The sequence below is a fragment of the Oryx dammah genome, unplaced genomic scaffold (genome assembly GCF_014754425.2).
Source record: "Oryx dammah isolate SB20612 unplaced genomic scaffold, SCBI_Odam_1.1 HiC_scaffold_29, whole genome shotgun sequence".
Lineage (NCBI taxonomy): Eukaryota > Metazoa > Chordata > Mammalia > Artiodactyla > Bovidae > Oryx > Oryx dammah.
Window position 1 is genome coordinate 43,956,843 of NW_024070213.1, and position 14,080 is coordinate 43,970,922.

At 47.0% G+C, this 14,080-nt stretch overlaps 1 protein-coding gene across 1 annotated transcript in view; it reads right to left on the reverse strand.

Moving 5' to 3' along the window:
* Window positions 1–14,080, reverse strand: part of LOC120858579 (apolipoprotein L2-like) — a 148,576-nt gene that overhangs the window by 129,046 nt on the left and 5,450 nt on the right. Inside the window, exon 2 of the mRNA XM_040234729.1 lies at window positions 5,003–5,111. Coding sequence (XP_040090663.1) covers window positions 5,003–5,033 — 31 coding nt within the window. The 5' untranslated portion in view covers window positions 5,034–5,111. The remainder of the gene's footprint in view (window positions 1–5,002; window positions 5,112–14,080) is intronic.

Consider the following 14,080-nt stretch of genomic DNA (forward strand, 5'->3'; position numbering starts at 1 on the left):
TTTCTTTTTCTCATGCATCACTAAGGGAGAAAAGAACTCAGGGCTCACGTGGAGGGAACCCACAGCACTAGATCTGTGTGTTGACTGCTTAGGGTGGTGTGGGTGGAGGAAATAACTGAGCACCTGGGTGTCTGTGGGCTTCCCTTGTAGCTCAGTTGGTAAAGAATCTGCCTGTAGTACAGGAAACCAGAGTTCGATCCCTGGGTTGGGAAGATCCCTGCGTTGGGAAGATTCCCTGGAGAAGGAACTGGCAACCCACTCCAGTATCCTTGCCTGGAAAATCTCATGGACAGAGGAGCCTGTTGGGCTGCAGTCCAGGGGGTCACAAAAAGTCGGGCATGACTGAGGAAGTAACACTTACTTAGGGCTTCCCTTGTGGCTCAGCTGGTAAAGAATCCGCCTGCAATGCGGGAGACCTGGGTTCGATCCCTGGGTTGGGAAGGTCCCCTGGAGAAGGGAAAGTCTACTCACTCCAGAAGCGCAGTGGCTGCGATGGACAGCGCAGGAAGAGTGGCTGAGAAGAGCTACCCCACGTCCAAGGAGTGGCGGCTGCATGGCAGGAGGGCTGAGAGGAGCTACTCCCCATTCCGGATCAGGAGGGGCAACTCGTCCAAGGTAAGGAGCAGCGGCTGCACTTTGCTGCAGCAGCCGTGAAGAGATACCCCATGTCCAAGGTAAGAAAAACCCAAGTAAGACGGTAGGTGTTGCGAGAGGTCATCAGAGAACAGACACACTGAAACCATAATCACAGGAAAATAGCCAATCTGATCACACGGACGATAGCCTTGTCTAACTCAGTGAAACTAAGCCATGCCCGCGGGGCCACTCAAAACAGATGGGTCATAGTGAAGAGGTCTGACAGAATGTGGTGGTCCACTGGAGAAGGGAATGCAAACCACTTCAGTATTCTTGTCTTGGGAACCCCATGAACAGTCTGAAAAGGCAAACTCATAGGATACTGAAAGAGGAACTCCCCAGGTTGGCAGGTGCCCAATATGCTACTGGAGATCAGTGGAGAAATAACTCCAGAAAGAATGAAGGGATGGAGCCAAAGCAAAAACAAAACCCAGCTGTGGATGTGACTGATGATAGACGCAAGATCCGATGCTGTAAAGAGCAATATTGCATAGGAACCTGGAATGTTAGGTCCATGAATCAAGGCAAATTGGAAGTGGTCAAACAGGAGATGGCAAGAGTGAATGTCAACATTCTAGGAATCAGTGTACTAAAATGGACTGGAATGGGTGAATTTAACTCAGATGACCATTATATCTACTACTGTGGGAAGGAATCCCTCAGAAGAAATGGAGTAGCCATCATGGTCAACAAAAGAGTCTGAAATGCAGTACTTGGATGCAGTCTCAAAAATGACAGAATGATCTCTGTTTGTTTCCAAGGCAAACCATTCAATATCACAGTTATCCAAGTCTATGCCCCAACCAGTAATGTGGAAGAAGCTGAAGTTGAATGGTTCTGTGAAGACCTACAAGACCTTTTAGAACTAACACCCCAAAAAGATGTATTTTTCATTATAGGGGACTGGAATGCAAAAGTAGGAAGTCAAGAAACACCTGGAGTAACAGACAAATTTGGTGTTGAGGTACACAATAAAGCATGGTAAGGCTAATAGAGTTTTGCCAAGAGAACACACTGGTCATAGCAAACACTCCTTTCAACAACACAAGAGAAGACTCTACACATGGACATCACCAGATGGTCAGCACCGAAATCAGATTGATTATATTCTTTGCAGCCAAAGATGGAGAAGCTCTATACAGTCAGCAAAACAAGACCAGGAGCTGACTGTGACTCAGATAATGAACTCCTTATTGCCAAATTCAGACTTAAATTGAAGAGAGTAGGGAAAACCACTAGACCATTCAGAAGTGAAGTGAAATTGCTCAGTCATGTCCGACTCTTTGCGACCCCGTGGACTGTAGCCTACCAGGCTTCTCTGTCCATGGGATCCTCCAGGCAAGAATACTGGAGTAGGTTGCCATTTCCTTCTCCAGGAGATCTTCCCAACCCAGGGATTGAACCCAGGTCTCCCGCATTGTGGCAGATGCTTTACCATCTAAGCCACCTAATCAAATCCCTATGATTATACAGTGGAAGTGAGAAATAGATTTAAGGGACTAGATCTGATAGAGTGCCTGATGAACTATGGATGGAGGTTCGTGACATTGTACAGGAGACAGGGATCAAGACCTTCCCCATGGAAAAGAAATGCAAAAAAGCAAAATGACTGTCTGAGGAGGCCTTACAAATAGTTGTGAAAAGAAGAGAGGCGAAAAGCAAAGGAGAAAAGAAAAGATATAAGCATCTGAATGCAGAGTTCCAAGGAATAGCAAGGAGAGATAAGAAAGCCTTCCTCAGTGATCAATGCAAAGAAATAGAGGAAAAGAACAGAATGGGAAAGACGAGAGATCTCTTCAAGAAAATTAGAGATACCAAGGGAACACTTTATGCAAAGATGGGCTCGATAAAGGACAGAAATGGTATGGACTGAACAGAAGCAAAAGATATCAGGAAGACGTGGCAGGAATACTCAGAAGAACTGTACAAAAAAGATCTTCACGATCCAGATAATCATGATGGTGTGATCACTCACCTAGAGCCAGACATCCTGGAATGTGAAGTCAAGTGGGCCTTAGAAAGCATCACTACGAACAAAGCTAGTGGAGGTGATGGAATTCCAGTGGAGCTATTTCAAATCCTGAAAGATGACGCTGTGAAAGTGCTGCACTCAATATGCCAGCACATTTGGAAAACTCAGCAGTGGCCACAGGATTGGAAAAGGTCAGTTTTCATTCCAGTCCCAAAGAAAGGCAATGCCAAAGAATTCTCAAACTACGGCACAATTGCACTCATCTCAAACACTAGTAAAGTAATGCTCAAAATTCTCCAAGCCAGGCTTCAACAATATGTGAACCATGAACTTCCAGATGTTCAAGCTGGTTTTAGAAAAGGCAGAGGAACCAGAGATCAAATTGCTAATATCTGCTGGATCATCGAAAAAACAAGAGATTTCCAGAAAATCATCTATTTCTGCTCTATTGACTATGCCAAAGCCTTTGACTGTGTGGATCACAAGAAACTGTGGAAAATTCTGAAAGAGATGGGAATACCAGACCACCTGACCTGCCTCTTGAGAAAATATGTGCAGGTCAGGAAGCAACAGTTAGAACTGGACATGTAACAACAGACTGGTTCCAAATAGGAAAAGGAGTACATCAAGGCTATATATTGTCACCCTGCTTACTTAACTTATATGCATAGTACATCATGAGAAACACTGCGCTGGAAGAAGCACAAGCTAGAATCAAGATTGCCGGGAGAAATATCAACAACCTCAGATATGCAGATGACACCACCCTTATGACAGAAAGTGAAGAGGAACTAAAAAGCCTCTTGATGAAAGTGAAAGTGGAGAGTGTAAAAGCTGACTTAAAGCTCAACATTCAGAAAACAAAGATCATGGCATCTAGTCCCATCTCTTCATGGGAAATAGATGGAGAAAGTGGAAACAGTGTCAGACTTTATTTTGGGGGTCTCCAAAATCACTGTAGATGGTAATGGTAGCCATAAAATTAAAAGACTTTTACTCCTTGGAAGGAAAGTTATGACCAACCTAGATAGCATATTCAAAAGCAGAGACATTATTTTGCTGACAAAGTTCTGTCTAATCAAGGTTATTGTTTTTCCAGTAGTCATGTATGGATGTGAGAGTTGAACTGTGAAGAAAGCCGAGTGCTGAAGAATTGATGCTTTTGAACTGTGTTGTTGGAGAAGACTGTCAAGAGTCCCTTGTTCTGCAGGGAGATCCAACCAGTCCACCCTAAAGATCAGTCCTGGCTGTTCTTTGGAAGGACTGATGCTGAAGTTGAAACTCCAATACTTTGGCCACCTCATGTGAAGAGTTGACTCACTGGAAAAGACTCTGATGCTGGGAGGGATTGGGGGCAGGAGGAGAAGGGGAATGACAGGAAGAGATGGCTGGATGGCATCACCGACTCGATGGACATGAGTTCAGATGAACTCCAGGAGCTGGTGATGGACAGGGAGGCCTGGCGTGCTGTGATTCATGGGGTCACAAAGAGTTGGACGTGACTGAGCAACTGAACTGAACTGGGGGTCTGCATGGGCATTTGAGAGCAATAGAACTAGTACCTGCCTGAGGCAGTCACCTGGTAATCAGGTGTTTACATATGGGAGCCCTCGGCAGGTGCCCTAGCACAGCACTGGAGAGAGGGGATTCTACAGAAGGGGTAAGGGGAGTCGAGAGAAGGGGAGAGGGGAGTCTAGAGAAGGGGAGAGGTTTCTACTTGGAACTAACACATTCCACGTAGAGGGGACAACATGGCACTAGGCAGGCCCTACTATGTGGCAGGCCCTGGCTCAGGCCAGGGACACATATTATATTTGGTCCTCATCTCAACGTAGGGAAATAGTCTTCTCATCTAACAGGTTCGGTCAGGTAAGGTGCTCCAGGTCACACAGGTGTGGGAGGCAGCAAAGGCCAGATTGGGGTTCAGTTTAGACTCTGTTGACCCTCACAGTACAGCTGGGTGGGCAGCAGGGCAAGAGGTGGAGGAAACAGCCTCTGTGTTGACAGCCCAGAGTCTGAGAGCAGAAGGAGGCTTGGACCAAGGGAGAGGGCAGGAGAAGCTCCAGGGGACCTCCTCTCCCTGTCCCATCTGGCCTTGGGGACTTGCTCTGCTGTGCCCGCCCCCCTCCACGGGCTGTCCTGGCCTCACTTCTGAGTCATTGGAGGGGGATCAGGAGGCAGGGGGAGGAAGTTAGCATCTTGTCTGTGGCTCCCTGAGAAGAAGACCAGGAAAGAGGCTGTGGGGACAGACCACCAAGTATTAGGGGATTCCCCATTGCCTCTCTGGGGGATGCTTATCCACGCCTTTCTTGGTTCTTGATTACTTGGCAGGTTAATTTGGCCTCAATTCTGGGTCACAAGTAGGAACCTGCCAGAGACGAGGTGGGTGACTACCTGAGCAGTCCTTGGGATCTTCTGAGCTCATGGTGGCAGCAGCAGGGTCTCAGAGATCTCCCTTCAGCTCACCCGTCTGTGTCAGGCTGGAAGAAGGTGTCGTTTCACCCTTGGGGAAGAGAAAACAGATTGTGGGCTTGATCACGCGTGAGCGGTGGCTGAGGGGGCAGCGAGGGGCGAGGTCCTGGGTGCTTTCCCCTGGGACGGCCGCCAGGGCCACCGGGGACTTAGCCCCACGTGGTTCTCTGTCCCCTGGGCTCTGCAGAGCACCTGTTAAGGAAAATCACTCATCCTCCCACCGTCCTCCCCAGCCAGAGTTCTGCTCTCCTGCTGGGGTTCAAGAGAGGATAATCAGACAGGAGAGATCCATCTGCGAAGTTATAGGAGCAATTAAACCAGAGACAGCAGAACAGGTAGGAAGGGACACTCTGGAAATTGCCTGAGGTTGGGAACACTTGTGTTACTAATTGGTTATAGGCGATATTGATCCACTGTCTATGACGTGCAGGCTCCTGAAACCCACCTAAACTTAGGTCAGTCCAAGTTTTCACATTTCTGCTCGAGCCCGGCCTTGAACCCAAGTCTTTCTGATCCAAATCCCAGGTTTGTGATGACTATGCTCTACTTGCTTTAATGTACAAAAATGTCTCTTTGTGGATGCACGTTAATCCAAATGTTATTGCAAAATGTTGTCATGCACTCTGTGCTCGAGTCTCTGCCTTGATAACATTCCCGGTGCTGTAGCTCCCACGACCCACATCTTCCTCACTTCTGCAATAGCCTTTATCCCACAAACCTTTTTTCTGGAGTCCCACCAGCCCACTCCAATCCCCGCAGCCCTGCCCTGGTCAGCTGAGGCCCTGATTGGTGTCATCTTTGCTGCCCAATCCTGATTGTTGGACTTCAGGCTGTTTTTAATTCTTTATGTAAATAGTAGTGCAAAGGACACTCTTCTTGCATAAAACTTTGCCTCCATTTAAGATTCTTTCATTAAGCTGTTTCTAGAAGTAGAATGACTGGATCCAAGGGTATCAACACCTAACATTTTTTCATACTTAAGCTACTTTGTTATGCAAAGAAACTGTACAAATTTATATTCACACATATCAGAAGTGATGGTGTCCATCCTTTGTCTTATCTCTGTTATTTTTTTAAATAGCAGATCTTTATATAGAGAGAACTTCTTTTGATTCCAGTTGTGACTATCTTGTGCTGGGAGATGAGAAAAGAAAGCATGTCAATTACACTTAGGCAGTATTTTAAGAAGGCAAAAGAGTACTTATTTACTATTCTTGCTGAGACCTGACTGAAATGATAGTAAAGGTCCTTATAGTTACAGTAACAGCTACTCGTGAAAGTGGCTTGTATTTCTGATTTTGCTCTGCACTGGTAGTTACTCTAAGACTTTGTAAATTATAATCCATATTGTTCTGATAACCAGGAGGTGTGTACCACTGTATCCTTGTTTACAGCTAAGGAAGTTGAAGAACAGATGTTCTGTGAATTGCCCAAAGTCAGAAACCTTGTTCATGGAGAACTGGAACCCACCCTACTCTCTGGGCTCAAGATCCCATGCCCGGCTTCTTGTCACTTTGCTGCTAACAACAATAATAAATAAAGAGCAGGGATGGTGGCGACAGGAACCCAGAGTCTTCACACTCCCTCCCTTGGCTGAAAATTGTGACTGCTTTTTATTTACCAGTTGCACATTTATCCTTGCTCTGGTCTCCCGTCTCAGTAGATGGATTTACTGAGACAATCATGGGTAAAACTGCCCCTGCCATTCTGTACAGCACCCAGTCTAGAGTGGCCCAACTTCCTTAGAGTTTCCCCCAAACCTCCTCACCTGAGCCCTGATCCTATAATCTATCACCTTCCATCTGCAATGCCCAGGGTTTCCCTCAAGAATAGTAACCATCAGCTTGATAACTAGGGAGTATGCCTGGTGACGAGGCTATTGGCACTGACTGTGTGGATAGGAGAGAATTTACACAGACACGCCCATCTCCAGGCACGTGGGAGAGGAGAGCTGGCTGGTCCCCTGCCTCCTCTGCCTTGAAGCTGTAGGATCCCAGGAGCCAGGGCAGCCAACTGAAATTGGGAAACACAAGGTCCAAGAGCCAAGGCAGAGAGAGGAGGAGGGTGTGGGCAGAAAGGGCTGATCCTGGATGATGCCAAACACTTGAAAATGCATTTGGACCCTCCACCTCGTCCTTGCGTCCTTCCCTGCCATTCTTGTCCTGGTCCTGCCCCTTGTCCGGGGCCTCAGCTGGGTGTGGAGGCTGGACTCTGCTTCTGCTGCTGGATTAGTATCCAGGGCATCCTCCTCTGTTAGCCTCTGACTGGTTACTCCCTGAAAAGCCTATCAGTGGGAGAGAGGAGAACCCTGAAAAGACTCCCCGCCCAGCTTTATGGCCAGATGCAGAGGCCTCCCCTCCATGCGGGCAGAGATTCTCACCAAACTTCTCCCTCCATGTGGCTGCAAGCTATCTGCCTTGGGCAGGGAAAGGAGGAGTTAGGGCAGGATCAAGTGCAGAGTCCTTAGCCCATCGCCAGGCCCTCCTGATGCTCCTACTCCTGTATTCTGCACCCTCCTGATTCCACAGGGCCTGGTTGAGGGGTCTGGAGGTCTCCCAGCTGCCTGGACTCTGATTCCCCCCAGCCTTCAGGCCTTCGCTCAGGCTGCCCCTCCCCCTGCAAGGCCTTTCCCCACCTGCCTCACCAGGTGAAATGTTACCTGTATTTAGAGTTCCCACTCCAAAGCCTCCTCCCACTGCTGTCTCCCCCTGTTCCTCTCCAGTCTCCCTTGGAATCTTGCACTTTCCTGGTTGCAGGTCTGCTTGTGTGGAGTTTCTGCAGCTCCCACCACTGGGCAGATGCCCTGTCTCTTCTCTGCTGCTCCTCCAGCTCCAGGGCCTCCAGGGCTCCCTCCACCCTCCCGGGCACAGCCTGGCTAGAATACGAGGTGTGGGACCCATTACTGGGACATGAAGCAACCAACTTCATGAAAACACAGCAGCACACCGCTTTTACCTGCAGTTGGGTGATTCCATTTGTTTTCCTTATCTGTTTTGATAAAAGCTCTTTCTGACAGAGTGCCATCAGGTTTCTGAGTGTTTCCATTTATGGGCGTCCCTTGCTTTCCAAAAGGTCACTCTCTGCCAGTAAACTGTGAAGTGAGGCCCATATCTTCTTCACACTACGCCATCTTGGTTTAGGAAAGCTTTTGTAGGAATACTGTACTTTCAGGTGGCAGGAAACACCTGTATTTCCTCATGTTTCCTTACTCTAGCCATGATATTTTTACAGCAGAAGAAAGAGGAAGAGAGAATTGTGGAAAGACATGGGCTCCTGCTAAAATCTGAATAACGCCTTACTGCACTAGAGGTTCCTTTAAAGGCAGGAAAAAACAGTGTATTCCTTTTTGATTGCAGTAGGTACCTGTTAAGTAAATCCTGCTTTAAGGAGATAAAGCAGCAGACAGGCAGGAAGGAAGGTAGGGAGTCTGGGAGAGCAGGAGAGGAGGAGAGAAAAGGAAAGAGGGAGAAGGTAGAAGGCAGAAGGAAAGGAGGAAGAAGAAACAAAAAGCTCTAATCCATTAGTGAAACCTAAAGGGATCTAAAGGTAAAGCAGAGTGAAAAAAAATCTACAAACATACTGGAAGAAATGAAAACATACTGGAAAAATACTGCTAACTTGAGGAAAACTGCCTCAGCAAGACACAAATCCCAGAAACCATTGGACCTCTTAAAAATTAGAAATTGCTAAGGACTCCGTAAACCAAATCAAAATGCAAGAGGTCTGGAGACAATGTCTGCAATACTTAGAGAAGATAAAGGTGAATGTCCCCAACACACAGAGACGCTACAAACCCATATCAGCTGACTGAAACCAGACTATGAGGTCCTTTGCCAACAGTGCTCCGTCTACTCCATGGCCTTCTTCCCAGCCCCTCGACCCTCTCCATCCACCCTCACTCACCAGCCTGCCTGCCTTATTCACCTTCGCACTGCCAGCACTTGGCATGATCCCAGAAAATACCAGCTGCTCACTGCATACTGGTCATACTCCTGCTGCTGAGGGGCACACTCATGCAGGTTCTAGGCACTTCCTCCCTCAGATCCTTCTTCCAGAAACACCTGCTCCTACCACGTGGCAAAGTTCTGCTCATCTTTCAAAGCCCAATCCTGGCAACACTTTGTCTGAGAAATCCCCAGGAAGTCCCCTGCTCTGCTCCCATGGTACCTGGGAGAGAGCCCTAAGTCCACCGCTTAGCCATTCTGAGCATGTCACCAACAACCCTTGTAGTCTCAGTTCAGTTCAGTTCAGTCACTCAGTCGTGTGTCTAACTCTTTGCAGTCCCACGGATTGCAGCACGCCTGGCGTCCCTGTCCATCACCAACTCCTGGAGCTTGCTCAAACTCATGTCCACTGAGTGGGCGATGTCTAGGTCCCTGTAGTCTTTCCATGAAGGCAACAATGACACCAGTGACTTTGGTCCCAGTGGCCCAGGGTGGGTGATCAGGCCATTTGGATGGATGCAGAGTTCACAGGAAGGGCTGAGGGCACACTGCTCTTTTCTACCTCAACTTATTTCCACCTGACAATAGGTCTATTTTGGAGGACTTTTATAGGAAGTCCAGAGTCTTAGTAACTCAGGAAAGTCTACAAGAGAGGGCCAACCCTGTTTCTTCTGCCCATGATGACTCTTTTCTGGGGAACCTAAAAGGAAATAGGGTTTGTTCTCTCAAGAGAGCATCAGTTAAGGTGCTCACTTCCTCTCCCACTGTCATTAGCAACTGACTCAGAAGTGCAGGCTGGACCGGGGAGGGGGACAGCAGGGGGAGTCGCCAAGGCCAGGAGGGGCAGGGGAGGTGGCCTCCCAGCATCCGGAGCCTCTCCTGCCCTCTCCCTTGGTCTCAGCCTCCTCCTGCTCCAGGCCCTGGGGCGTCACCACAGAGGCTGCTTCCTCCAGCTCTTGCCCTGCTGTGCACCCAGCTGCTCTGCGAGGGCAGCGGACCCTGAGCTAAACCCCAGACTGGCCTTTGCCACATCCCACCTGTGTGACCCGGGGCTCCTTAACTGACCTCACCTGTAAAATGGAAACAGTGTCTCCCTATGTGTCCATGAGGGTGAAGCCCCACGCGTGTCCGCGGCCTGGGCCAGTGCCTGCCACACAGTAGGTCCCGCCCGGTGTGCTGCTGTCCTGTCTCCCTGGAATGTGTTAGTTTCAGGTGGAAACCTCTCCCTCTCTCTAGCAGCCCCTCCCCCATGCTGTGTTAGGGCGTTTCCCCAGTGCTCCCATATATAAGCACCTGCTTACCAGGTGTGACTGCCTCAGGCAGATACTGGTCCTATGGACCTCAAGCACCCCTGAGGACACCCAGGTGCTCCATTGTTTCCCCCACCACCTCCCCCCCAACCAATCAATACAGAGTTACTTCTGTGGGTTCCCTCCAGGTAAGTTCTAGTTTCCTTTCTCCCTTAGTGATGCAGGGAAAAGGGAAAAATTTAGAAGCCTTCCTGCTCAGGAGGTAGAGGGAGAGAGAAAGAAATCCGATGACTCTTCTAATAAGGGCACCAGTCTTACTGGATTAGGACTCTGCACTTATGGTCTCTTTTTACCTAATTACTGCCTTAAAGGCCTTATCTCCTAATACAGTCATTGCAGGGGGAAGGAGGCATCAGGATTTCAACTTATGAACTAGGGGCAGGGGAATGGATTACCTGTAACCCCAGGTGACTCCATGAACAGTACCCCAGATGACTTTTGCTCAGGAAGGTGAACTTGAGCCAGTTTGTGTGTGCTCTTGTTTGCTCAGTCACTCAGTCGTGTCCAAACTTTGCAACCTCATGGACTGTAGCCTGCCAGGCTCCTCTTTCCATGGGATTCTCCAGTCAAGAATACTGCAGGGGGCTGCCAGTTCCTCCTCCAGGGGATACTCCTGACCCGGGGATGGAACCCACATCTCACGTGTCTCCTGAATTGCAGGCAGATTCTTTACTGCTGAGCCACTTTAAACTCAATACCATTTATGTTCCACCATAATTTCTTCTAATCTTTTTTCTTTTTTTTCTGTGTAGAGAGCCAAAACTTTACTGACGTCATCACTGAGTATTTCCCAGAGAGAGTAAACAGGGAAGAACTGCAGTTCCTGCTCACTGAAGACAATGCCTGGGAGAGTTTTGTGGCTGAGGCCAAACTGCCCAGGTAAACCACACAAGTGTGCCAGGAATTTTACCCAGGTCCCTTGGGAAGATCTCCCCAGGCTAGCTTCCTCCTGGCAGACAACCTCCTCCAGGCAGGATCCTAAGGTTGGGATCGAGGTTCTTCGTTCTCAAGATCCCATCAAGAATGTTTCTTCCATGTGATTTGCTGGCAGTAAACGGCCTCAGGTTGAGAAGAGTTGAAACCCATAAGGAAGGGGCAGGTTATGTGACCTTGGACAAGTTACTGAACTACTTTTGGCCTTAGTTTCTTCATCTGTTCAATTTTATTGTGGAGAAAACTGAGATCATGTATGCAAAGTGCTTCACATGATGGCTGACACACAGTAGGTGCTCAATTAATCCTAACTTTAAAAAAAAAAAAACTTGTTGTGAAGAGATGGGATCAAAGTTATTTTCCCTAGAGATAAGAACCAAGCTGGACTTCCTTTGGGATATGTCAGAAAATTCTGACAACAACATCACTTTGTGTTCCAAGACCTTAGAGAACTAACACCAGAAAAGATGTCCTTTTCATTGTAGGGGACTGGAATGCAAAAGCAGGAAGTCAAGAAAAACCTGGAGTAATAGGCAAATTTGACCTTGGAGTACAGAATGAAGCAGGGCAAAGGCTAACAGAGTTTTGCCAAGAGAACGCACTGGTCAGAGCAAACACCCTCTTCCAATAACACAAGAGAAGACTCTACACAGGACATCACCAGATGGTCAACACTGAAATCAGATTGATTATATTCTTTGCAGCCAAAGATGGAGTAGCTCTATACAGTCAGCAAAAACAAGACCAGGAGCTGACTGTGGCTCAGATCATGAACTCCTTATTGCCAAATTCAGACTTACATTGAAGAAAGGGAAAACTGCTAGACCATTCAGGTATGACCTAAATCAAATCCCTTATGATTATACAGTGGAAGTGAAAAATAGATTTAAGGGTGTAGATCGGATAGAGTGCCTAATGAACTATGGACAGAGGTTTGTGACATTGTACAGGAGACAGGGATCAAGACCATCCCCAAGAAAAAGAAATGCAAAAAAGCAAAATGGCTGTCTGAGGAGGCCTTACAAATAGATGTGAAAAGGAGAGAAGTGAAAAGCAAAGGAGAAAAGGAAAGATATAAGCATTTGAATGCAGAGTTCCAAAGAATAGCAAGGAGAGGTAAGACAGACGTCCTCAATACAATATTGTAAAGTAATTAGCCTCCAATTAAAATAAATAATTTTTTTTTTAAAAAGAGAAAGCTTTCCTCAGTGATCAGTGCAAAGAAATAGAGGAAAACAACAGAATGGGAAAAACTAGAGATATCTTCATGAAAATTAGAGATACCAAGGGCATTTCATGCAAAGATGGGCTCAATAAAGGACAGAAATTGTATGGACCTTACAGAAGCAGAAGATATGAAGAAGAGGTGGCAAGGGTACACAGAAGAACTGGACAGAAAAGATCTTCATAATCCAGATAATCACAATGGTATGATCACTCACCTAGAGCCAGGCATCCTAGAATGTGAACTCAAGTGGACCTTGGAAGCATCACTACAAACAAAGCTGGTGGAGGTGATGGAATTCCAGTTGAGCTGTTTCAAATCCTGAAAGATGATGCTGTGAAAGTGCTGCACTCAATATGCCAGCACATTTGGAAAACTCAGCAGTGGCCACAGGACTGGAAAAGATCAGTTTTCATTCCAATCCCAAAGAAAGGCAATGCCAAAGAATCCTCAAACTACCACACAATTACACTCATCTCACACACTAGTAAAGTAATGCTCAAAATTCTCCAAGCCAGGCTTCAACAGTATGTGAACCGTGAACTTTCAGATGTTCAAGCAGGTTTTAGAAAAGGCAGAGGAACCAGAGATCAAATTGCCAACATCTGCTGAATCATTGAAAAAGCAAAAGAGTTCCAAAAATACATCTATTTCTGCTTTATTGACTATGCCAAAACCTTTGACTGTGTGGATCACAATAAACTGTGGGAAATTCTTCAAGAGATGGGAATACCAGACCACGTAACCTGCCTCTTGAGAAATCTGTATGCAGGCCAGGAAGCAACAGTTAGAACTGGACATGGAACAACAGACTGGTTCCAAATAGGAAAAGGAGTACGTTAAGGCTGTATATTGTCACCCTGCTTATTTAACTTCTATGCAGAGTACATCATGAGAAACGCTGGGCTGGAGGAAGCACAAGCTAGAATCAAGATTGCCAGGAGAAATATCCATAACCTCAGATATGCAGAAGACACCACCCTTATAGCAGAAAGTGAAGAACTAAAGATCCTCTGATGAAAGTGAAAGAGGAGAGTGAAAAAGTTGGCTTAAAGCTCAACATTCAGAAAACAAAGATCATGGCATTGGATCCCATCACTTCATGGGAAATAGATGGGGAAACAGTGGAAACAGTGTCAGACTTTATTTTTTTTTGGCTCCAAAATCACTGCAGATGGTGACTGCAGCCATGAAATTAAAAGACGCTTACTCCTTGGAAGGAAAGATATGACCAACCTAGATAGCATGTTAAAAAGCAGAGACATTACTTTGTCAACAAAATTCCATTTGTCAAGGCTATGGCTTTTCCAGTAGTCACGTATGGATGTAAGAGTTGGACTATAAAGAAAGCTGAGCTCCGAAGAATTGATGCTTTTGAAGTGTGGTGTTGGAGAAGACTCTTGAGAGTCCCTTGGACAGCAAGGAGATCCAACGAGTCCATCCTAAAGGAGATCAGTCCTGGGAGTTCATTGGAAAGACTGATGCTGAAGTTGAAACTCCAATACTTTGACCACCTTATCCGAAGAGCTGACTCATTTGAAAAGACCCTGATGCTGGGGAAGATTGAGGACAGGAGGAGAAGGGGACG